At 30.6% G+C, this 27,074-nt stretch overlaps 1 protein-coding gene across 1 annotated transcript; it reads right to left on the reverse strand.

The window, feature by feature from the left end:
• Positions 1-10,511: 10,511 nt before the first annotated feature.
• mRpL15 (mitochondrial ribosomal protein L15) lies at positions 10,512-26,700 on the reverse strand. The gene is made up of 4 exons (XM_067268720.1): positions 26,601-26,700; positions 23,392-23,546; positions 21,382-21,547; positions 10,512-10,679 (listed from the first exon to the last, which is right to left on the reverse strand). Exons 1-4 carry the CDS (start codon positions 26,688-26,690, stop codon positions 10,512-10,514), a joined length of 579 nt encoding a protein of 192 aa, XP_067124821.1. The 5' UTR covers positions 26,691-26,700.
• Between the last annotated feature and the right edge of the window lie 374 nt (positions 26,701-27,074).

Genomic DNA, 27,074 nt, shown 5'->3' on the forward strand with positions numbered 1-27,074 from the left:
CTTAACATTCAAAAGTGAATTAAGCATTCTTTTCAAAACTGATGCTCTATCAGGAGAAAGTGCCCAGTGTAAAACTGACCCTCTCTCTCTCATGGGAATGGGATTTTCAATGCTGATTTCACTAATTTGGCTATACTCGGATATTTATCATTATCAGAAACTGTTTATTTTTTAATGCTTTGAGATGTGTAAATATTGATTTCAAAATAAAATAATAAATCTGAAATAAATATATTCCAAAAAATATAAGTAAAATAATATTTTATTAATGATTTCATATTTATTCTTGTATTTCATATATTTATGAAATAACAAGAAACTTTTTCCTGCAGATGAATAAAAACCAACATTGTTAAGCTTTTGGGAAGTGTGTGAAAATTTTTCTCACAAGCAATCACGTGTTGTACGTTTTACATGTGATTGCTTTTGAATATTTTAACTTATTTGGTAAATTTTATATGTAAATATGAATTTACATTTTCGTTTACTTTTTTAGTCTCTCAATTAATGCACAATTATAATCAGCATAAAAGAAAAGATTAAAAAATGGATATTTCACAAGTAAAGTAATCACACATTTTATGAAAATAATAGTTACTATATGGAATAATTATACTTGTAGTCAATTTAAAGATACATTTAGAAAGATATAGATGTGATTTAACATTAACAATATGCTATGAAATCATTAAAATAATTTTATTTAACTCAAGTTTATGAAATTATTTAAAGATAAATCGAGTAAAAAAATAGTTTTGTAAATCGACAACTCCATAACCCAATTGTTAATTAAAACCAAATAATCTGCCAAATTATTGGGCTATAACAAGGATAACTAAATGGTCAGAAACGAAATAATTTGTCTAGTGGTAGGAAGTCACGCTACTATCTTGTGTTAATTTTAATAATTATATATTTTGAATTTAAAAGTGGCAGCAGTGTTGTCAGCTTGAGAGATTAATCCCTCTGCATAGTGTTTTCTCCTGCAAAAGGATTTTAGTGATTTTCTTAGAAAACAGCCAAAAATACAGGGATGCTTAGAATGCTTATTTTTAAACTCTGTGGAAGGAAATGCAATTTGGAAGATGTAGATTTTGGCGAATAATGAAAATATGGCATGAGTACATAACTTTACTCAACAGTGGCTTCTGAATTTGTAATGAGAGGGATTTTTTAAGTGCATAAAGGATTTTTTTTACATACATGAAATAAATTTTTGTTTCCTATAACCTAACAACACTGAGCAGCAGTTGTGATTTTGAGTCCCGCTCAGAGCCACATATTTTCTTCCAGAAAATTCTATTCGAATAGTCCAGTAATTTAGTAGATCGTTTGGCTTTAAAATTATTTTTGATTTGTCCCACATCTTAATTAGGCACATGAAAATGACCAAAAAAGTGAGAAAAGTGAGAAAATTGAGCAACTCTGAGGCCAGCATTTTGGAATTCTGTCTCATTAAAAAACCCAAAGTGAAGGCCATAAACATTCAGAGCTTTTGTTAAAGTTCTGTTACTGTTTAAAGGTTTTATTTTTATTTTACATAATATAATGCACTTTAAAATTTAGCTAGTGGTATTTGGCAGCAGAAAACAATTTAATGTTGAATAAATCTAATCGTGGATGGCACACAGTATTATCCAAAAAGGGAACATGCCTTTTCTGAATTTTCATTTTTCTATTTAAAGGATTAAGCCACTCTTCCATTATAATCAAAGTCATCCATGCTTTCTTATTTGCCCGCCATGTAACAGGTAGTTTATGAATATTTAAGTGTTTGAAGTAGCAGGGTTTGAGATTGTTTCCTATAACCTTTTGTTCCATCAGCAAAAGCACACAAGAGAATTGTAAGTTGTTTTTTGGTTGCTTCCTTCAGATACATTTATCCTTTTATAAATTCAAGTTTTGCTTGAGTGCTTGAGAAAAACAGTCCTGTTCTGTCACAATTAGCAACAACTTTAGGCTCACAGTCTTTAGTTAATTCAGTCAATTTCTGCTTCCAGTCTTCTTCTGTCAGGTCAACTTCTTCAGCTTTCCCCAAATTTGTGTGAAAGTAATTTTGTCAAGCTTTGAAGCTTTCAAGCAAACTACTAGAAATCTTGAATAATTGGTTCTTCAAATGTGCAATAATTCTGTCCTTTTTTTGTAGAATAGGTTCTGAAATTGGATTATTATATGATCTCACATTTAGAAACAATTCATACACTGTTCTGTTAACAGTTTCATTTCCAATTTTTCTCATTTTTCTTTTGGAATTTCCATGATGTTTACCATACAGCCAGTCATCTTTGATTTTTCTTTGTTTCTCAGAATAAAATTGTGTTTTGCAACAACTAAATTTTCTGCAGAGTTCTTTAACATTTAAATGTTGTTCTTTGTTACTTATTAAATCCAACTGTTACACTTCAAACTTACTGTGTTCATCTTTATTCCTGATGTTCTTGCTATTCTGAATTACAGTAATGTAATAACTGATATTGTAAAGTTGTACTACACAACAAAAATTTTTGTTTAAGTTACAATAAGACTAAAAATATTGATATAACACACAAATATGCATTATCAGGCATGATTTATCCTCACTTCCATCTTAAGCAAATTATTTTACCTTTTGCAGACTTAAAATTGCTTTCCAAGTTCGCATTAAGCAGTTTCTGGCTTATACAGATAAAATTACATTAACTTGTATATTACATGATATGAGACTAGAAAAAAAATTCATAAGTAGTTTCTGTCTTATTGAGAGTCTAGCTTAAACAATTTTCACAATGTTAATGTTCCTATTGTTTTCAAGCCAGTAAAGCATGTAAGTTTATTTTCAATTATTAAAAAGTAATTTCAGTATGAAATTTTAGACTATTTCAATATCCTACTAATTTTAGTTTATCCAAGTTTTTCTTAATCCAACTCAAACCAATTTGATCTGGATAAACAAGGTTTGACTACATACTTTCGTCACACAAATAATTTATTTTTCATCATATTCATAAATAACTCACACTTATATTTAAGTGCAGTTGAAAGAGATTATACAGAAGTTAGCAAACCACAAAGGCCAAGTCTCTGCAAGAAACTGATGATTTTATTATTAATTAATAATAAAATCAACATAGTAATGAAGCCATCAAATTTGATAGCTTCATTACTATGTTTATTAGTTTCTTCTTAAAATAACAAAGGAATGTCATTTATCTTGCTTAAATTTAAAAGCATAGTTTAATTAATTAATAAATACAAAATTCTATTTAAACAATGATTCTGTTTTCTGAAAATATAAAATGCCCAGAATAGTATCAACTATTGGTGCCATTGAAATGAAATTAGAATTCCCAGATGGATGATTGCAAATAGTCCCCAAGTTATGATGAAATTCTATCATAAGTCAAATGTAAAAATAATGGCAATGACTGAGTACAGTTCCAAACATCAAGCATAAGCTTATATATTGTAATCAGTTACTGTACCATAATATAATATAGCAATGGTGTTTTGTCTGCATTAAACTTCAAAGCAATGTTTAATATTTTAATTAGTTACAGTAATTGATTTTTACCAACAAAGACTCATGTAAAGACAGATAGTCACCACCTTCAAAAGCTAACGATCATATCAAGGAATAAGATAGAGTTGCTAACTCCTAAAATCCGGCTGACTCAAAAATAAACTAAAATTTAAAAAAAATCATCTTTGTTTAATAAAATTACTCAAAAATAAATTGTAAAAAAACAGTTTTAGTTAATACATGTTATACCTACAATATATATAACAAAAATGTTGGCAACAAACAAAATTATAATACATACATAGACAATACAGTCTCACAAACTTAACTTAATGTGGACTGAGATGATGGCAAGTTATTGAAAATGACAAGTTTTACAGGATTGTGATGATGCTAATCTAAACAGCAGAATTTTCATAAAGGTAATATATGTGCAAAGTCATATTCATATTAACTACATACCAATAGAGGTAGTCGGCGCTGTTGGTGACTTTTTGTCAGAGCTCAGTAGTACAGTTCGAGTGTTTCAATGCTTAAGATTAAAAGGATGATTTTTCAGATAATCTTGATAAACACGAATAGACTTTGTATTGGGCTAATTAGATGTTTGTTGATTATCGCTGGGATAGAACCCAATCCAGGCCCCTTGACTAGATCACCTCAAGCTACAGAGTGCGAAGATATGCAAAAACGAGGGCGTGGAAGACCCCGAAAAGGTAATATGAGTAATACTGATAAGAGCAATTTAATGGAATTTGTGGTAGAAGATCAAGATGTAGCATCCTTTTCGAAAGAAATAACCGGGACAATAAGGGACGCGAATATCCAGGACTATTTTGTGAAGACTTCGGAAGTGGAAGAGCATGAAGCGGATGAGTCGAAGTATACCATTAAAGCGGTTTACGACTTGATACAGGAAAAGTTTAACCAGCTAAACTCTGATTTGTGTACAATTAAAGCCGAAGTAATATCATTGAAGAAGGAAAATAATGACTTGAAGGAGGAGTTGAATAGGGTTTTTCGAAGAATGGATACACTAGAACAAGATATCAGGACGGGCAAACAACTGAGAGGTATGTTAGAATTTCAGATTGATAAGTCTATTAATGAAAGAAAGTTAAACAACATTATAATTATGAATTACCCGTTCGAGACAAATGAGCTGGCCGATGAGATCTCCCATTTTATTAAGAATGAGTTAGATCTGACAGATTGTTCCGTGGAAAGTTTAGTTAAAATTTCAAGATCTGATAATAAATCAATAGTCAAAATTACGCTTAATTCTATAATTGAGAGAAATTCAATTTTACGAGAATTTTGGAAAGCAAAGTCAAATAGACTTAAGAAGTTGAATGGGAATTTGGTGTTTACTGCCGATTTATGTAAACGGTCTAGGATTAGGAGGAAAAAACTAATACCCATTATATCCCAAGAAAAATCTAAGGGATGCAAAATTACTGTTAGAGACGACTATTATATAAAAGAGGGTAACGTGTTTACCTACGACATCAACTCGAATGAAGTTATCCTGGTAGATCATTTTTTATAGGGAAACAATCTTCTGGCAACTTTGGTCTTGTATTAGATGAGGAAGATAATGTTGAAAACTTTGAATCGACCATTAATAATAATAGGATTGTTGAGGCGAAACTTCCATGCCCACGCACTAGTAGTACCTGCACAGGATTTTATAAAATAAGTGTAAGTTTCTGGAACATTCAGGGCATTTTCAAAAAAACGAATGATTATTCCTTATATCAATATCTATCGTTACACGAAGTTGTTGGATTTACAGAGACATGGATGGCCAATATTACTAAATTGGAAAATTTGGAGCTGGAAGAAGAATGCTGGGTTTTATGTAGCGAGGCACTTAGGACTCAGAAGTTTGGTCGACCAACAGGCGGGTTGTTGTTACTAATTAAGAAATCATTTGGTTATATAATACATTCTCAAGTTATGCCATGGTATATTTTGGCTTTGGTAGATTTGGATTCAAGACTTCAAGCTTTATGGGGAGCAACAAGGCTAGGGATATTATTAATATATATTCAATCTTCCACAAATAGTTCCAAATATTATAATGAATTACAAACAGTGATCGTCCAGTGGAATAACTACGTAGACTTATGGTTGCTGGGAGGCGATTTTAATAGCCGCATTGGAGAGAGATTGGATTCAGCCAACAAAGACGACAGGGTAAAACTTGATAATAAAAGATTGTCTAAAGACAAAGTGATAAACGCATCGGGCGAACACCTACTAAAGTTTGTTCAGGATAATAACTTCTTTATACTAAACGGTAGGGTAGCTGGAGATATCCCAGCTGAATATACATTCATAAGTCATGTTGGTAAATCAGTAATAGATTACTTCATTTGCTCAGAAGAATTGCTTCGATTACAAGTTAAGATGACAGTTCTTAATCTGGAGATGTCAGACCATTTCCCAGTTCAGCTGGCTCTACTGGGTTATGGGGAGAATAACAATACGTCACAATTTAACACAAAGAAATACAATGTGTCCAGCTTAATAAGGAGCAAAAGATTTAATACACGGAGACTATCAGAAGAAATTCCTAATATGTTGAATGAAATATTATATCAGGAGAGAGAACTTGGTCCGTTAAGAAATTATGAAAAATTAATTGTGATGTTAGAAACTTGTCATGTCAATTATTGCCCTGACAATTTACGGCAGAGATACAAACAGTCATGGTATGACAACAGATGTTATTATTATAAGATTAGGAAACAGAGGAGTTTATCACGTTTTAGGAAAACTAATCTCCAATCAGATTGGAAAAGATATGTAGAAAATAAAAGAATCTATAGAAGTTTTTTGAAAGCCAAAAAGAGAAGATTTTTTTCTGATTTAAACAACAGTCTGATAGATACAAAGGATCCGAAAAAGTTTTGGGGTATAATAAATAGGTTCCGCCAACCGGTTACCCAGAGGAGGAGGCCTGTGTATATATCAGATAGCATATGGCAGAAGTATTTTGAACGGTTTTCTGCAGAGTATCGGCCTAAGGAAAATCGAAATATTATGGATAATTCACATGTTGATATAAGTCTCATGGAAAAGGTGTTTAATGTTCAAGAAATACAACGCTGCATAGGGAAGCTCAAAAACAGAACTGCAACCGGAAGTGACGACATCCCTAATGTAGTGATCAAAAAGTTAACATTACCAATACTTGATTACCTGGCCAGACAATTCAATGGTTTTTATAATAACGGAGTAGTTCCTGTTGAATGGAATAAGGTGATATTTCATATGTTATATAAAAAAGGAGATAGATCGGACCCCGGAAATTATCGTCCTATCGCCTTACTATCAGCGTTCCGAAAACTTTTTACAACAGTGCTGGTGACAAAATTTAACGAGGGGATAGATCAAGGAAATTTGAAGAACCCAACCCAATTTGCCTTTATTAAGAAAGGTGGTACGCAGTTGGCCTTATTTATATTGTTGTCAATTGTTCAAATACAGCTATATAGGAAAAGACACAAAGTATTTGCATTATTTCTAGACCTAGAGAAAGCCTACGACTCAGTAAGTATCAGAGACTTACAAAATAAAATGTCTCGATATCAAGCAGATTGTTCAATGGTGAAAATAGTTGGTTTACTATTCGGACAATACGAAGCAATCATTAGACAGGATAATAAACAATGGAAACCTTTCAAGATAGAACGTGGTTTGTTACAGGGAGACCCCTGGTCTCCACATCTTTTTAATTTTTATACCTTTGATCTAAACAATAGTTTTACTAATGAGGATGATGGATTTACTGTTGATGAGACTGTTATCCATTCCATTGCTTATGCTGATGACATTGTTATCATTGCTCCAACAGCAGCTGCTCTGAGGAGGAAAATTCAAGCAATTACCAAATATTTTGCGGAATTAAAATTAAATATTAATCCAAAAAAATCATATGTTATGGTATTTAGAAATGGGTCTAGACTGCCCAAAAGGAACATGTCCTTTCACATCAACAATGTAGAACTAAAAATGGTAAACGAGATTAAGTTTCTTGGAATAATTTTAACTCCCATGATATCTTTTGACAGACAAATCAAGGCAACGATGGTTAAGGCTGACAGATTAATCAATGGTGCAATTAAGTTATTTGCGATAACTAATTTAAAAAATATCCATGTACAGTTTAAATTGTTTAACTCAATAGTTTACAATGCAATAAGCTACGCTTCACCTATCTGGTGCTTATCTAATTACCAGAAGTTAGATGTGATTCAGAACAAATTTATCCGTAGAATGTTCTTATTAGAGTTCAAAGTGCCAGGTAGCACTTTAAGGTTAGAGTTAAGTAAATTCAGTCTCACTGCACTATTTATTAAAAGATGTGTGAAATTTCTTATAAAACTTATGGACAGTGGTTATTTTGCATCTAGGCTTGTACATTTATTGTACCGTAAATCATTACTAAAAGTTTCAAAAAGGAATTGGATTGGACAATTGACAAAAGTGGTAAATAGATTTGGTTCTTCAATAGAACCTTTAATATACTGTCCAGATATCAATCAAGATCTATGTAACCAACTAACCCGAAATGTATTGGATAATTTATTGTCCCAAGATATAGAAGATATTCGGTTACGAACTTCACCGGAGTGGTACAGTACAATATTGACCTTTCCTAATATAAATAGCTATATGATATCTAATTTACCTTTCAATGTGAAGAGGTTCTTTATTCAACTCCGGCTCAATAGCGATGTTATATTGATAGACAATAAGTTATATGTGTATACTAATAATTTGTGCCCAAGATGTAACATGGACTTCTCAAAATTTCATTTGTTATGTGTATGTGAAAAGGTTAACGATATTAGGAAAAAATTTGATCTCTTGTGTTTAAAGAAATGTTTGACGGAAAGTGCGATGTACAGTATGTTTCATATGGCAACATTAAGTACAATCTATAACTTGTACAATTATGTTAAAAAATTTGTATTGATTAATTGAGGAGAACTGATTGTTGACAACATAACCCCCTTTGTAACAGGTTATGCCTATTACGATTAAAGAATATTTGATTTGGAACTACATACCAATAATGGTTATTTTTATTTGTAGTTAAATTTTAATTTAGAAACATGTTGGCTATTCAATGAATACATTCAAATTAGTGACATTCATGTCATGATTGCAGTGGCATCCTAGAAAACATGTTATATTCTTTGTTAATACATGAAATTGATGCTATTTTCAAGTGTTGTCAGTGAAGAACAATAACTTATTTGATCCTAGTGTTAAGTGATAGAGGTAAAAATTAGATTACATGTACTTTTTTAAATGATATAACAAGTTTTACAGAATGTCGAGTTATTAAAACTATGCTGTATAAACTTGTGATATCGTCATATCATATAAGAAAAAAAAAAAATCACAAAAATCTAATTATTATTTTTTTATAATTGTATTTTCTCTATGTATAGGCTTTAAAGAAAGCCTGCCCACACCTTTTTTAGATTCATTCTTTTGTCTTGTAGCAAGGATAAGAAAAAAAGTTTCACAGGACTTATTAAAGTTAACTCAATGTTAGGATTTTAGTAATTTGAAGCAGTCTGGTTCCTGTCACCTCTGCACACTGACTGTACCAATGAAAATATTTGTTCAAAATTTCACAAGCACATTTAATACCTTACCATAAAAAACGGTGAATAGAAATATAGAAATACCATTTTCTCTAAATGATTACATAACTCCAACAACAATAACGTAACCTCATAAGCTGTCCTTAAAAAATTCCTCATTTTTTCAATTTTCATCTACCAAACTCCATTCTTGAGATTAATGAAGGCCAGTCAGACAGACAAAAACAGTGGGAATGTATAGGTCTGCAATTTGAAAATTGCAGCCCAAAAATCAAGTGCTCAACATAATATATTACAAATTAATATTGTAATCTATACTATATTAAACATTTTTTTACTAATAAACTACATACTTTAAAATATTTCACTTAAACATACAAACTAAGTGTGTCAGTTGGACTCAAAGTTTGAAAAATAAAAGTTTCAAATGGTTGCAATCAAAAGTTTTAAAAGATATAAAACACCACTTATTGGACTGAAATGATATAGTAAACACTTTGATCAAAAGCCTTAAATTATTTTCCAGTAAGGTTTAATTTGAAAAAGTTTTTTCAAATTAAACCTTACTGAAAAATAATTTAAGGCTTTTGATTGAAATGTTTACAAAAGTTTTAAAATTTGTAATATACATTTGTAACATATTTTTTGTAATATGTTACAAATTTACTTTTTTTGTATGAAAGTAATTATATAGTTCCACACTTACAAAAAAAAATTTTTTTTATAGAATATTACATCATTGTATGTCTAAATATATATATAGCTTCTGCCAAGAACGATTTTCAAATTTCTAGAAGTAAATAACAATCTTGTATCTTCCCAACTGAATTTGAAATTATCTTCTGTGAATAATATGGACAATGTTGTTTCTTTAAGGTATTATCTCTTTATTGTCTCATAGATTAAGTGATTCAATTATTAACATATTGTGTTAAACTGATTCTCCAAGACGAAAGAAAGAAATAAAATCAAATACAAAAAAAATTATGAATTCTTATCCTGATGAACTGAATGTTTTAAAATATTACTATTTCATCACTATTCTAAAGCATTTAATATTCTATATTGTTTTCTGTTGTGTTAAATATTAGAGTGAAGAATGATTTCATTACAGTGCTTAGAATAAATGACTTTAAAGGAATTTGTGTGCAAGAATTTATGTATCTGCAGTCAGTTATATTTTAAATTATTATTTAAACCCTAGATTGTTGTTTCTAAATTCTTATGGCATTAAAAATGTGTGCATTGAAAAATTAAATTATATTCTATATATTTTTTGTATTCTTTTTCATTATATTTGAATGTGCTATATTTCAAACACAGCTTGATTTTAGGATTTAGCTTATAAAAAGTATTTTTTTTAAATTTTTATTAAACATTATGAATTACATACCTCTACTAAAAAACTTCAGAGGATTCACCATAGCAACAAGACTTTCCATATCATAATATGCTGTTGTGATAACACCACCATTTCTTTCTATTGCAGCAATAACTGGTTCTGTGACATATTGCACTTCTATATTAATTTTATGTGAGAAATCATCCATTCCCTAAAAATATTAATTTATTATTTAATGCTTATTTCATTAATTTTTTCTGATAATAAATCATAGTAATAATATAATTTAGAAAGAACAGTAAAGTTTAAATTAAAAATAAAGAAAATTAACACATATAGAATTACTGATAATACTAATCAGACGACAGCAAACTAATTTAACATTGAAAAATACATAAAGAATGAAGAGAAAATTTTCTCTTCCTTCTTTATGTATTTTTGATATCTTATGATTCCATATAAATTGAATATTAGTCTGATAATACAATTTTTTACAGAATTGATAATACAAACAGTGGCGTAGCTAGCATGGGTGACACCCGGTGTGGATATCGTGGTGTCACCCTTTTTAACTCTTTTATAAAACACTGTTGAGTTGTAATATCTTCGCACTCGAGCAACTTGAACGCTATGTTGAATATGCAATGTCGCAATGTATGAATTTAGATTTATAGAATAAATCATAGTAAGATTTTCAGCTGGTGCGAGCTCTCATGCCGTCTCCTCACAGCGAAGAAACTGCCATGGGAGGCGAGCCATTGACCTTTTTTTTTTTTCCTTTTAGGTACAGGCCTACCGGGTGTCACCCCTGCACGGGTGACATCTGGAGCAGGCCACTCCCCTTGCTACACCTCTGAATACAAATCATAACAAAATAACATTTTTTTTTTTTTTTTTGGATGATGTCAAATAAAATTAATGAATAATGCCAATATTAGGCAATTATAAATATTTTTGGGTAATTACTACTATTTTGGCATTACTCTTAAACTGATTATAATTAATTATGTCCCTGTTAAAACTTTTGAATATTGAGACTTAGCTCATGCAAGATATAATGGAATAATACATGAAATATTAATCCACAATTATTTTTTGCTGTTCTCTTATTAATTAATGTAATTATTACACTTAATTGATGTTATTGTTCAAACTGTTGTGATAATAAATAATTAACATGTATATCATTTTGGAGAACATATTTATTCTTAATTTTATTTATTTAAAACATTAATAATTAACATTCTACAATCATAACATTTATTTTTATATAAATTCATCATTTCTTTTTCTTAGATTCTTTCAGATCTTATAAAGATGAAATGTTGCATAAAAAATATATATTAAAATTTCTTAAATATTCAAATAAAACCAAATATATATATATATATATTATTTAATTGCAAACTACTATTAGTAATATTGATGAATGGCATTTTATATCTAAATTTGAAATTATACTCATTTAACAATAATATAATAAAATAAAAATCCATTAAAATCAAAAAGTAAAAAACATGACAAGGCCTCTTGCAGAACTTTCCCAGTATTTGAACAGAAAGTTAAGCCTTATTTTTGATGTAGGAGTAAATTTTTAAAAACATTATAAATGACAGTAATATTTGTTTTTAATAAGCTAAATACTCTTACAAGTAAAATTTTTATTAAGTCTGGTTCCACTCAAGATATGACCTTCTGCCCCTCTATCTCCTCTCTCCCTTGACTTATAATCTCCAAAAATGTAACAGCATCAATGCTCCATGTATAGAATTATTTCCTGCCAAATTTCAAAGTTTTTGGTCTATGGGCTGCTGATGTATAAAATAAAACACAAGCTAAGACACATACATAATTTTGTTCTCTTTTTTTATGTTTTTTGGAATTGGGACCACCTTAAAATATCAAGAAATGCAAAAAACCCAACCCAAATGTATTCAGCTTGAATTTGGCATAAATAACATAACCTTATAAAAATTAACAGATGATTTGAAGAAAATGCAAATTGATAAACAGATATATTATTTACATTTATGAGCAGGAAATCAGTCTTCAATAAAATTTAAAAAAAGCTAAGCTATGAGTACCTACATCTGTTGGCTAGCCACAGATGCAATTACAAAAGCATTTGTTTGTTTTATGTTTGTTTGTGTGTGTTTAAAATGCCTCAGACAACTGAAAATCCCGCTGATTGTGTGAAGTATGCACAGTGATTCGGCTTTTTAATGCAAAAGACGTGAAAGCGGCTGACATTCATCAGCAGATTAGTTAGGTGTATAGAAAAAATATTATGAGCAATTGAATGGTAAGAAAATGAGTTAAAGCATTTAAAGATGGCTGTACTAATGTCCATGACAAGGAGTGTAATGGGTGACCATCTGTCATTACTGAAGACTTTGTGCAGAAAGTTGATGCAAAAGTTCGAGAAAACAGACACTTTACAATTTCGTCATCCAAAACAAAAAAGACGTGGCAAGCTCGGTAAAGTTTTGTTTCATGACAATGCCCATCCACACATGGCTCAACGAACCCGAGACCTTATCACATCATATGGCTGGGAACAACTTGATCACCCTCTGTATAGACCTGGTCTAGCGACTAGTGACTACTGCTTGTTCCTCCACTTGAAAAAGCATCTAGACGGTCAGCACTATGATGATTACGATGATGACGATGATGATGTCAAAATGTCATGCTGTAGTGGTGGTTGACAAATCAGGCAGCAGGTTTCTATGAGGACTGAATTCAGAAGCTGGTTGTATGATATGAAAAGTGCCTTAATATTGAAGAATATTATGGATATCAGGATATCAAACTATAAGAGAGGTTTACCTCATAATAATAAAACGAATTTATGATTGTAATAATATTAATATTGTGTAATATAACTGTTTCGATTTTTTATATGGTTCTAATTATTTATATATAGGTGTTGTTTTTGACAGCAAACTAAATTTTCATCTTTAAAAATAAAACATATTTTTGTAAAAAGTTACTCTAATAATAAAGGAAATTTTTGACATTGATTATATCAAACCAAGATTTTAATAATTTTAAACTAGGACATCACACGACTTTGTCTCAGATAAAATGTCTACGTCTAAAATGTCTCTAGTCTATGTGGCTAGAGCATTTGGCATCAGGTCAAACTTAAGTACAATAACTTTTGAATAAGCCTTTAATTAGTTTGTTATAAATTTAAAAATTATAAAATCAATTTTATTAACAAAATCCATATTTCATAATATAATTTCTCATACTTGTGTGTGGAAGTTTTCTATGAAGTCAATAGTTCACCCATTTAACAATTTTGCAACCCTAAGCATGTACCCCATCTGCTTCTCCCTTTCTACAACCCTGTTTATTACTTTCGGCCATGGGAGATGTGATCCTTGTATTGACTAGGTACAGAGATATGATCCTTGCACTTGTCAACACAGAGAGGCAATCCAAGAACAAAGCAATCACCATCAATTGCTTTGTTCTTGTGTTTGGTTTGTCTTTCACACCTATTTTCTATTAGGCATATGCAATGCTGTTTTTTCATTTTTCTCTCCTAAATTCCATTAGACGTGCTCAATTTTATCAGGGACACGAACATTGTCACCTTGATTCCAGTGTAGCCTCTATTGAAAATGAAGTTGTGGACCCTCATCACATTTTTGGATTCCTTATCACAATTAATGGAAAATAGCAAAGTTTCATCAAAATCAGTCCACCAAATTTTGAGAATGAACTCAATTCTATAAACCAATGAAAGATGCACTAGCAACCTTGGACACTGGAAAAGTCATGCAATTTGTACGATATTGCTTTGTTGCACAAGCTCATGCTATGACCTTATATCTTGAAAATGAAGTCATGGACCCCCATTATCCGTTTCTGGATTCCTCATTGTAATAAATGGAAAATGGCAAAGTTTTAAAAAAATTGATCAATCAAATTTTGAGATCGAATGCAATATTGTGAGCCACATAGAAGAGGTTTTGCTAATGGTCTGCCTCAAATATTTAATTTTATTATGAAATTCACTGATGCAAAATTTCAACTTTTGGAAAAATCCAATTTAAAAAAAATTCTGACTAGTATTCTGAGATGATATTCATTTTCTTCCTCTAGATTCTTTATATTTATATTTGAATTTAAAACTTTGGGTTTGAAAGATTAGGTGTTAAAATTCTGAAATTATTAAATGAAAAAGAAAAACAAATCCTCTTGAATTAAAATGTTAAAGATACTAGAGTCTTATGTTAAATAACAGAAATAAATTCATTATAATGCCAATAATTAACATTAAACAAATACATATTAATTGTAATTGATAATTACAGTAAGAGTTTTTTGCTTAAATACAAATTGAATTTCATTAAATTTAAAGATTGATCTGTTGCTAACACATATTCATGCATGGATGGGTGGTCAATTGTACACATGCGTACTCTTTGGGTTCTGCATTTTTAGTGGATTCTCAGCGGTTATTTTTTTTTCAGACATCATAGCGGTAGTTATATCACCAGGTGCAGCAAGTTGTTGTGATTAATTAGGTAGGTCACTTGCATTTATTAATTAATTAGGAGGGGAGTTAGAAAGCATTTATTTTCTTATTTTTCGGGTTGGTCTAGCGGGTTGGGGGATTAAAATTTGTAGGGCGGCAAATGGTGTCACATAGGTAGGGTGGTAATCTGTCCAATTCTAAAGTTTCATAGCCGTATGATTAGAATTAATCGGTTAATTAATGATTCAATTAGTTTCTATTACATTCTATGGAAAATTTTCGGATTTCAACCGTTGGAAACTGCTGTAACGGACTTTGTAATGGTCGGTAACAGTTTTTTTTTTTTCCTAATGGTCTTTAGCGATCTATTTAAATTTATTGCTGAACCTAGTATTTCTTTGTTTTTTGTTTGTTTTAATTATTATGCATTTTTCTATCAGCATTTCAAGATAGGTTTTAAGCAGTTAGGATGGGTTTGTTTTTAATTTTTTATTTTAAGGTTAATTTATAAGGTTTAGCCATAGTTTAATAAATTATTCTGGGTTTTGCTGGGAACAAGCTTATATCTGCTTTTTTCATGCTTCCACTTCATTGTTTATTCTTTTGATCCACATCTTATTTTGTAGGGATCATTATGTCTCTGGGTGCGTTCTTTTATTCCTCTGTATAACTCAGCGCGAGCAACATCTGTTTAAAAATTCCTGCAGAATGTGTTCCTAAATTCTGGTCGGAGTGCGCACCGTCGAACAGCAAAAACAGCCGTTTGTAGCAGTAGTTTGTCATAAAACAAGATGGCTTCCTCCACGTCACATGTTGTGTCTTACCAATGCCTGTTATGTGGTTATACGAAAGAAAGTTTAGAAGATGTACAAGAGCATGTTAACTCACACGGTGTTGTAACAGGTAAGTGTTATGTCAATTTTTTTTTTGTTTTCGAATAGTAAGCCATTATTCTAATTTATTCGTGGCTACTTTGAATTCTCAGTCGGCAAGACAATCCAGTTGATGGTTAAATTTTACAAATGGAACACTTCTTTTATTTTTTCAAAAGTTAAAAGAAGGGTTGAAAGTTATCAAAATTTCACTCGAAAGAAATATAAATAGTTTAATTTTATACACTGTATAACAGAATTATAAGGACAATGGTTAAGTTTTAATTTCTCAACTTCAATTTGTAATATTCTTTTGAAATTTTAGATTTATTATAATGAACACAAAACAGTGTTAAAAGTTTATCATAAATAGATGATAATAATAATGAAGATATTTATACAAGAATTTTGAAATTAACTGCATTTTTAAATGTAACAATTATAAGGACACCATATTTTGGGTCAAATACATTTATTTAATATTTAGTTGGACCTCCTTTGTTTGAATAACATTAAACACACTATTAGGCATAGTTTTAATAAATTTTTGTAATTGTTTTAAATGACTAGCTGTTGTAATGATATAATAACCATCCATTAAATTGTTTAATAAAATATATTTACATTTGTAGAGTATTATAACTTTAAACCATTCAAAAATAAACTGGTCTTATAATTAAACTGATCTTAATTTAAAATAGAGTTATTTCCAAAAGTGCTTGTAAATATCTTAAGTGTCATCAAACATTAATGATGATTAATTTTTAACATTTTGTGTTTATTATAATGTATGTGCTATATACATATATATACACTGTATATTAATGATGATTATTAATATTTTAGCAACAGCATACATTTTAACACCTATCCAGGGAATGTGTTTTAGCTGTAAAATCTAACTCATTTCTTGCTGATGAAATCATTGCCTAGAATATTTCAATTTTTTCAACTAGGAACAGTACAAATGCAGTAGTGAATTTAATTTAAATGTTACAGGAATGTCAGTTTAAGATCAGGACAGTGGGATTTTGATTCCCAGTTCCCAGGCTGATTCGAGGGGTGCAAAATGGCCCCATAAGGACATTTTACAGTTAATTCAAATGAGAAAAGATATGAATGAAATGTTCGAAAATGGGCCAACAAGGAAGTCCATATTATGGAACAGGTGTGTATTCTGTTATACAGAAGAGAACAGAACTTTTTTGCCTTTTATTATGGGAGGTTGTTCGAATATTGTGTCATACAATTTTTACATATTTTGATATCTCTTTCCTTCTCTCTTATTTTGTTACTAGCAAGGAACCCTTATGAGCTGTTCATCAGTGATTTCAATAATGTTTGTGGGGATAAGGCTTGATATAAACCTTTAACTTGAATCAGTAAAATGCACATTTTAACTTCATAGCTCCCGCCATCACGATATCATAGATAGATATAGACGCCGCCATCTTGTTTTTCCTTTCACCGTCGTTCCTAAATGCCTACAAACTGCAGCCCACTCCAGTAGTAGTAGTGGCGACGTGGAACAACTGTTATTAAAGAATGCACCCTCTTTCACAATTAGGGATTGCAATCCAGCAGTGTTTTCAATCCAGCTGGATTTTTGCTGTACAAACATCATTCCAGCTGGATCCAGCATGAATCCAGCGCAGATGTATTTTCGGTGCAATAAAGTGTTATCTGTCTATCTATCTATCCAGCAATTTATGGTTTTTTATTTTAAAGAAATAAAACATTTTTTTAAATACTTAAGAAACTTTTATTATTTAGACTGATCACTATAAATCAGTAAAACTTCTTAAACATTAAGGTAGTAAACTTAACTTTGGTTTGGTTTAACACTTGAGATAGAGATAATTAACTTTAAATGTTTAGATAGATTATAATTATAATGTAATCTTTAAGTTAAATAATAGCAAAGGTAATTCTACTAATTAATTTATATTAATATATTATAATAATGTAAGGATGGATAATCAGTGGCTAAGTGCTATCAGTCTTACCAGTTTTCTTATATAGGCTCTACATATCAGTCTGTAGTTATTAATAACTAATTTAATTATTCAAGTTAGTAAAGTAGTGAGTAAGTAGTTAGTAGTAGTCTAGTAGTTAGTTATTATTATCACAATTATGAATCACATACATTCATATCATCATATATCTAAGATACTGATACTCATTAATTTAATCAACTAATTAACTAACTAGGTAGTCTCAGTTTCTCACTAATTTTCACAATAAAATTGCCTAGCCTAGCCCACTAACCACTTATAGAATAAAAGTTAAAAACTCTTATTTAATAGAATTAGAGTAGAAGTTATAAAATATTAGTCTTGTCTTGAATAAAATATTTTAAAGAATTAAATAAAATTAAATCAATCACTTCTGTTATTTTTTTTTTTGTCCTTTCTGGAAGTAGGATCTCAAGAAACAAATGGTATTGATGGTGCTGTCTCCCATCCTACTTCTTAATGAATTGCATATATATCCCGCTGTGGAAAAGCTCCTTTCTGCCTCTGCGCTAGTTGGTTTCAGGGTCATCAAATAATCATAAATCGTTCCATCACGTGATTCATTGATGTCATAACTGACCGTAAATTAGAATTATGCACCAGGACTAGGAGAGGAGTTACTTATTTTATTTAGCATGAAGACACTTTATTTAGCGAGAGCAGAAAGTCAACTGGCAATTAGATCAGCAGAGGCAAAAGGGTGGGCAGTGCAGTGTAGAGAGGGGGATGTAGCACATTCCGCATTGAATGGCAACGTCACTCTCACCACCGAGTGATAGCGCACGTAGCAAAGCGGCAATGCTGACAACGTAGACTTTTGCACCATTATTTAGAAAGTTAATTGAGTATTTGCGGATCCACAGCGCTGGATCCAGCTGGATTGCTGGATGAGGGATCCAGCAATTCCAATTCCTATTCACAACCCAAACCACAAGTTGTTTTGGAGTCATTGGAAGACACAGTTTTGAAGGAAGCCAGTCATCAACTGAGCCATATCCTGGACCTATGTCCAGAACTTACAAATAACAATATAAAGAAAGAGGAAAGGTTACAAATTAGAGAGAATGCAAACAGGCTAGTCTCCTCCTTAAGTCAAACAATTGGAATTATCAGGAAAATGCACTTCCACCAGACGGAAAACAACATACCCTCATCGAGACAAACATATGCAGAAGTGATCAAGTATTTGACTAAGCCCAGCTATACTACCAAAGAGATTAATCGCTCTCTCAACAACAAATTCAACACCGAAGGGCTGGATGGATCACACCTCTCCAACAGAGAACACATGGGACATCTGACACCAAATCAATGTCTATTGCAACTTATGACTGGCCATGGAAACATGGCAGCATACCTCCACTGCTTCCTCAGAAAGGGGAATGGGGAATGTGACTGTGGCATGGGAGAACCAGAGTACTCGCACCATATCATCTACTTCTGCCTGAAATACCACAACAATAGGAGGAAACTGAAGGAAGAAATTTACAAGACAGGAGTCAACTGGCCGTGTAAGCTTCTTGACTTAGTTAGCAACAAGAACAACTACAAAGCAAAGTATGTATTGTACTTTTATTGTAATTCTGGTATCTCATTCTCCTCACTGGGTAAGTGGGAAAGTATATTGTCACTCGCATCCTGTGTCTGAAAGGAGCATTGTATCTGTTGCTCAGTTTCCAGCCATCTGGTGTACTGTTCCTAATTGTTACCCCTGGAAGCCAAGGGGGCATTCTCTTGGTTTTTCCATCCTCCCTACCAAATAGGAGGGGCTATATATACATGACCTTGAAGGGGATCTTAAAGCCATAGGCTGTTTTAAGACTTCCCCCATCTCAAAGTGCTGAGGCTTGTTTACTGATCTCAAGTATATTGTATTTTATTGTAATTCTATTGTAATTCTGGTTGTTTAAATAGACGGGACATGGTGGCTGCTCTAGATCTCATGTTTTCACACTTTCCTATCATTCTTTTCTTTCCTTCACCCTTCTCACTTCAGCTAAACTCTTCATTTTTCCTTTTCAAAGGCTATGCCTTAGAGTTAGGCCTTCTATCCTTTGAAAGAATGCTAACACATATTTGCATATCAAATACAGAATAGGCAAAAACTCCATAAAACTTTAAATATTCATAAAAAAATAAAAGAATTATCAGAAAATAAAATGCAGTTTGTGTGCTAAGTATTGTCAATATAGAAGGTTTTTGTTGATGGAAAAAAATTATTTCCATAAATCAATGGTAGGTGATGTTGACATATGAAAGAAATGCAAACAACAATGAAAATGTGTTTATTTGACAAGTATTTAACATGGTCTCCACCACAGAATATAACACAATTTAGCCAAGTAACAATGCCCAAACCTGCAGAGTACAGCATATCCAGATGGATGAATGTTATCTCATGGCAAACAGTATTGGAAGGACTTGATCAAAGCACTCAGAAATTTAAATACCCCACAATCAGAAATATTGAAAGTCATTTTCATTGTTGTTTGCATGTCTGTTTGTTGTCTTTTGTATGTAACATTACCTATTGGAGATTTTTGGAATAATTTTTTTCTGTCAACAAAAATCCCATGCTGACAATACTTACTACACAAACCACATTTAATTCTAATAATCCTTCCAATTTTTACAAATGTCTAAAGTTTTACAATTTTTTCCCCCAGCCTGTCTATATGTGCAATCTTGATTTTTTGTATGATATTTTTTCATTAATTCTGAATGTTTCCAATTAAAGTTTTTCAACATAATTGTTAGATGAAATTACATTAGCAGCTAAAATATTAATTTATTCACTAATTCAAAAAAGAAAAGAAAACAGATAATTTATGAAACTAAACTTTTACTAATTTTTACTAAAGACCAATTTATAAATACAGTAGAGTGTTGTTTATCCGAAAGCCGTCAACCGAAACATCAATTAACCGAACCGAGCTTTCCAGTCGAACTGTGTTGTGCTGAATTGAACATTTTTGATACTAGATTAATTTCTAAAGTATATATTTTTTTTGTTTTTATATTTTTCAATATATTTATTTTGTTTGTACAAAATAAAGAAATAATTTTTAACGATACAATAGCCTCAATTATTATTATAAAAATTTTCATTAGGCTTAAAATTGACGAAAATTCAACATGAAGTGACATGCAATGGAGAAAAATTCAACACGAAGTGACATGCAATGGAGAAAAATTTCTACATCGGATAGGTTAATATATTTTTTCGTACATAATCGGTTATCCGAAAAAATCAGTTATCCAAACAAGCCCAGTCTCCAATTGATTTGGATAAACAATGCTCTACTGTATGTACAATTTACAAATATCAATTACACAAATTTCAAATTGTATAAAAAAAATTGTCTCTCTCTGTCAGAAATCCAAAAATACTTAAAATTTACTATTATATAAAATCATATGTTAGAATTTTGCAAAATGTTTCTATAGGATAAATTAATTATAATTGTTTTTATTATATAAAATTACTAGTTTTACTTTCTAAACCGTCGTTATATTGTAACATATATTACTCACCTCATCTGTCAAATGGACACCATAGTGATGATATTTAGGATGCATATGATACACATTTGTATTACAAAGAGTAATTAAATCAATAGGTTCAGATGAATTAATACGATTTGTATCTAACATTAACTGAAGTGTGGTTAAAGAAAGTGGAGGATACTGTCTGCGTACACTATAAAAAATTTAATTATAATGAATTATTAACAAATACTCAGGCTTGGTTGTAATTAATAATATATTTTATCCAAAATAAATATTCCTTAGAGTTGTATACTATAAAATCAATTTACAATACAATTTAATCAAATTCCGTAAACTTTTAAAAGTAAAATTTTAATTTTGAAGTCTAATCTTGAAAACAGATTTTAAATAAAGCAAAAAAGAAAAAAAATTATTTACTTTTAAAAATTTCACTTTCTCTAATCTCAGATAACTTTAAAATGTATTCCTTGAAAGGATTAGCATGTATTACTATAACACAATTGATTATAACATATTGGATTGCCATGTATTATTGAAGATAATTTTTATTTGTATATGTAATTATATGAAGCATCAGAAATCTAGAGTAATTGGGATAGACCCCATCCAGATTTCAAATATATGTGTCAATTAGCATTTCAACTACTCTAAATTCAAAATACACTGTAATTCAAGTTTACATATTCTAAGTTCAAGTCAATCTATGTAAGAATAGATTAGCTTGAACTTATAGAACCCTGTGAAATACTCACAAAGAATATTGGAATACTTACAAATTTTCAAAATATAATTTAAAAAAAAATCACTATAACAAAAAATACACTAACCATAATTTAAAAGTTAAAAAAATTCTGAATTTTGAATAAATGTTAGAACATCAACCATTGAAAGAATTAATATTCATTTTTCAATAGACAAATCTGGGTTTTTGATTAACAGATTTTCAATGCTTCATTTATTAATTTCATTTTTAGTAAAAGACTAATGATAAAATATTTCATTATCCAATTCCACCCTTTATAAAGGCAGTGCACAAACAGTCATTAGAAATTATTTTAAAAATGTTTTAATTAAAGTATTTTCAGTGATTTTCCATCCTCAGCAGAAGTCTTATTTTATGAGTATATTAAACAGTATACTGTATTTACTTGCATATAAGACGAGATTTTTATTCATTTTTCACTACTTCAAAAATCTAGGTCATCTTATATGTGCAAGTGAAGGATTCTTTGCATTTGTGCAATAATTTTTGGGAACCATGTATTCGCACTTTTTATCTGGGTCATTTGAATCATTCTTGTGCACTATCAAGAATAAAGATAAATAGCAATAGGTAAAGCAAAGCTTTTGAACTGAATTCCAAATTGAAATTCCAAAATCACATGGGAGCCCGATATAAGTTTTAATCCATTCTCATATGAAAACAGATGATTTTTCAGAAATCAGAATTCAGAGAAACTCATAAGTGTAATTGACGGAGAGTGGATTCGACTGTTACAAATTGGCAAAAATGGTTTCCAGTTGTCCAGCTTTACATGAACAAATTATGTTGTCAATTTTACAAAATTTTCCCTAAAGTTTAAAATGCCAGTAATTTTTGCAGGATAATATACATTTGATATTTTATTTGTGATTAAACGAAATAAAATTAGAATTGTATTAATAAATCTAATTTTCTTTATTTTGATCTTTAAAGTCACACCTTGTCCTATATACAAGATCGTCTTATATGCGAGTAAATACAGTAAATAACTTCTAAATATAAATTGTGAATATTTATTTTATATATTATTGTTTCAATAATCTTACATTATATTTCTAAGTTTATATTTTAAAATACTTATTATATAATATATTTCATAAATTAAAATTTTTCTCATATCTACAAAAATTATTTTCAAAACTATTTAAATAAAAACAAGAATATGAAATAACTTATAATTTAATGTTAGAAGATAATTATTTTCATTTAGAATTTCAGTATTACATTACAATTTCAGATCTACATTAGATTTAATCTATAGGAAAACTTACTGATGGTTTTTATAATAATTTTCTATTGGAATTCTCAAGTAGAAAGGAAGCTTATCTCCTTCAAATCCAAGTCTAGGGAAATTCTGTCTCTGATACGATCCTTTCTGACTATAACCACGAGTTTTTCCACCATGCTGTCCTCGACGGTATTTATTCTGATATTTAATAATAATCAAAATTAATTAATAATCAACATATATAAGTAAACTGGATAAATATACTATAAAGAACACTGCTATTACCAATAAACCAGCAAAAAACAAAGTTTTAATGCAAAAACAAAAATTTTTCACCATTTTTAATAGTCATCGCCAGGCTATACATTCAATAATGAAACAAAATATAAAATAAACGTTTATTTTTATATTTTTTTCCATCACAAATGCACTTGGTCCATGGAAACAGTGATTTTTGCTCTATCTAGTTTAAAATGTTTATTCTGTATTTTGTTTGATTATTGAATGTATAACCTGATGATGATCATTAAAAATGGTTAAAACTGTTTGTTTTTGCATTAAAACTTTTTGTTGGTTTACTAGTAATAATATTGTTCTTTATAATCAAAATAAAGTTAGAGTACAGGAGGGTCTAATGATGTGTTCACTTGTTCATAATCGATCAGTGCAAATCGCAACCGTCAATCTCGTAATGGTCAAATCGTAACGGTCAACTCTTTGATAACAGGTGTGTGTCTGGGAATTGTAACGGATAAGTTACGGCGGCGCTGATCGATTATAAACAAGTGAACACATCATTAGACCCTCCTGTACATAGTCACCAATCTAAATAACTCAATGATTAATAAAAAGTTACTTTACACTTACAATGTTCTTCCCATGAAAAAATTTTAGGCAGCCAATCTACAGTTTTAGCTGGCTACTATGCAAATTTCCTTACAAACCTCAATTAATGACAACAAAATAATACTTATACTATAATAACCGATTGCAAACTAGTATATCTTTATATTGACTATTTATTACATGACTTAACATATGTCTTCATTAATACTATCTAAATATATATTTTTCATTTTTGACTCTTTCTACCCTGTGGGTATTAAGAGAGCCAGTTTTTCCAAGACCATTATGGGGTGGCTGGGTGATGAGGGATAGACACAATAAGTACCTGAAATACTTTGCCCAGATTTTAACACATCTCCAGAACAGTGTCTTTACCACCTTGATAATCTGACCATCATATACAAATAATATTATGTACAAATTCAATAAGTAAGTATAACTCACCTTAGTAACCTTAATTTTATTCCAGTAATATTTTAAAAACAATGAACGTTTTCGAACAGCTTGACCGTCCTGCTTCAGGACAGTTATATGTGTTCCATTTAGAATGTTTGTTCTATCACATTCTACATTCAATTTGAATTCAAACTTCAAATATTTTTGCAATTTACAAAATTTAAATTTTACAAGTAATGTATTCTATTTCATTTTATATTAACATCCTTCAGGCAATTTGTCCATCACCAGTAAAAAATGACAGATAATCAGGGTGTCCCATTCTACCATTAAAATCTGCACATAAAATCAAGTTAGTTCCATATAACAAGTAGTTTCTATAAGTAACAAAATATTCTTGAAATCAATGCCATAGTTATTATCAGGTGGAATATAGGACACTATTAACTGAATATTGGTTAACTTGTCAGTATCTAGTTGTAAAATCAATACAAATTGTGTTTGAAATATCAGTTTAACCTTAGATATTGTATTTAATCTAAGCTCAACAATTAAGCCTCCAGGAGAAAAATTTACATAAACCTCAGGAATGATGGAAAAAAGTTGTGGAATGAATCCCAGGCCCAGGAAATTTTATCCCATCATCCCCATTCTCTCATCGGTCCTGACCATAAGACACTTGTTAAAAATTCCTGCATAAGATGTTACAAAGTATCAATTCCACGAAGCAATTTTTACCCGCTTAAAACAATCACATCGGTGACCAATAGCGCTTTCCTCAGAAAATGCAGAAATCGTGTAGTCTCTACTACAGGATTTCAAATAGGATGAATGAAATGGTGCCCCCCAAACATTAACATTCATACATACTGAAAAAAACCTCGAATCTTTTCCATATCTCAACATTTCAAGAAGTCCAGAGTCCTTAAATGTAAAAATTTTCGTGGGTCACTTTTCTCTGTTATATATAAAAGAGTTAAGTAGGAAAGTAAACAAAAATTATTGAATACATATTTATCTATTGACTGTCATTACTTAGAGGAGTCTTTTAGCTTTGGAATAAAAAAGTTTCTACATTCTATCTTTATTAGAATTCTATTTATTGAAGCTTTTATTCTGAGGTCAAGTGATGACATCAGAATTGTTGAGCCTATTTTAGTAATAAGTCTGACCCTGGTTGGAGTTGAATGGTAAGGCAAAGTTGGAGTCAGTAGATTTTTAAATGACTCCACAGCCCTGCTTTTTGCCCTGTGAGTGATGGACAAAAGTATTGGCACAGTGATGATATTTAAGTAAATTTATCCATGCTATTTTTTATGCCCAGTATGGTGGATATATGAAATCCAATGTTTCTTTTAACCTTATCAGGTATGAAAATTATTATTATTATTTCAATCTGGTTGTTGTTATTACCAAAATAAATAGCAGAGGTACTGAGACAACAATAGAAGAAAGAAAAATCATCTCACATTTGTGTGGTCTTAGGAAATCATATTCAGAAATTAGGAAAATAGTTAAAAAGAGTAGGTTTACTGTAAGAAATGCAATTAAGCATTTTAAATCAACTGCTTAAAAGATAAACCAAGATGTGGTCACTGAAGGAAGCTTACTCACAGAGAAGAGAGAAATATAGTCTGTTCAGTCAAGAAGCCAAAAATATCTTCAACTGAAGTTGCAACGATGCTAAAGGAAGATTTCAACAAGGTGGTTTATCCGAAAACTGTCCATCGAATCCGTCATCATGCTGGTTACAGAGCGAGAGTAGTCAGAAGAAAGCCATATATAAGTAAAACGTATCAAAATAAGATATTGAACTTAGATCATTTCAAAGACTTCTCCTTGAAAAATGAAAAAAAATTTCCTCTGAAATCACTCAAAAAAATAGTGCACTCAATTATCTTAAACTGTGCCAATACGTTTTTCTGTGGTTTGATAAACAGGAAACTTCATTACAAAATTTGTACATGGAACGAAATTAACTTAAATTATTTTTAATTTCTACTGTTTTACCTTCACAAATGGATGAGGTCCATATTTCAAATTGGTTAGATAAACACGTGGTAAATATCTCAACAACTCCAAACCTTTCTCGACCACCATTTTTGAAAGCGACCTCTGTTGCTTTTTCATAACATTATAAATTATATTTACTATAAATTTATATAGTTTGTATTTATAAATTATGTTATTTTTCATTGTTGTGTAACTGTGCATAATAAGACCAAACTAATAAATCACAATGTAATAAACTTTAATTATTATTCTTTTTTCATTTTTACTCTTTTCATAAACACGCACTTTCACTAATATAGTTCTTTTTTAAAAACCGGATGGCCGAGCGGTCAAGGTGGCAGCCTACCGCTCTGGGGGACCCGGGATCGAATCCGAACGGGTCGAAAAATCCCCAGGAATTTTTCGGGGGGTGGTCCGTTCGGATATGTCGGGCCCCGTCCCTCACCACCCGGTCGCCCCATTGTGGGCCTG

The sequence above is a fragment of the Centruroides vittatus genome, unplaced genomic scaffold (assembly GCF_030686945.1).
Source record: "Centruroides vittatus isolate TY-2023 unplaced genomic scaffold, ASM3068694v2 contig_3324, whole genome shotgun sequence".
In the NCBI taxonomy this organism is placed as follows: Eukaryota; Metazoa; Arthropoda; class Arachnida; order Scorpiones; family Buthidae; genus Centruroides; species Centruroides vittatus.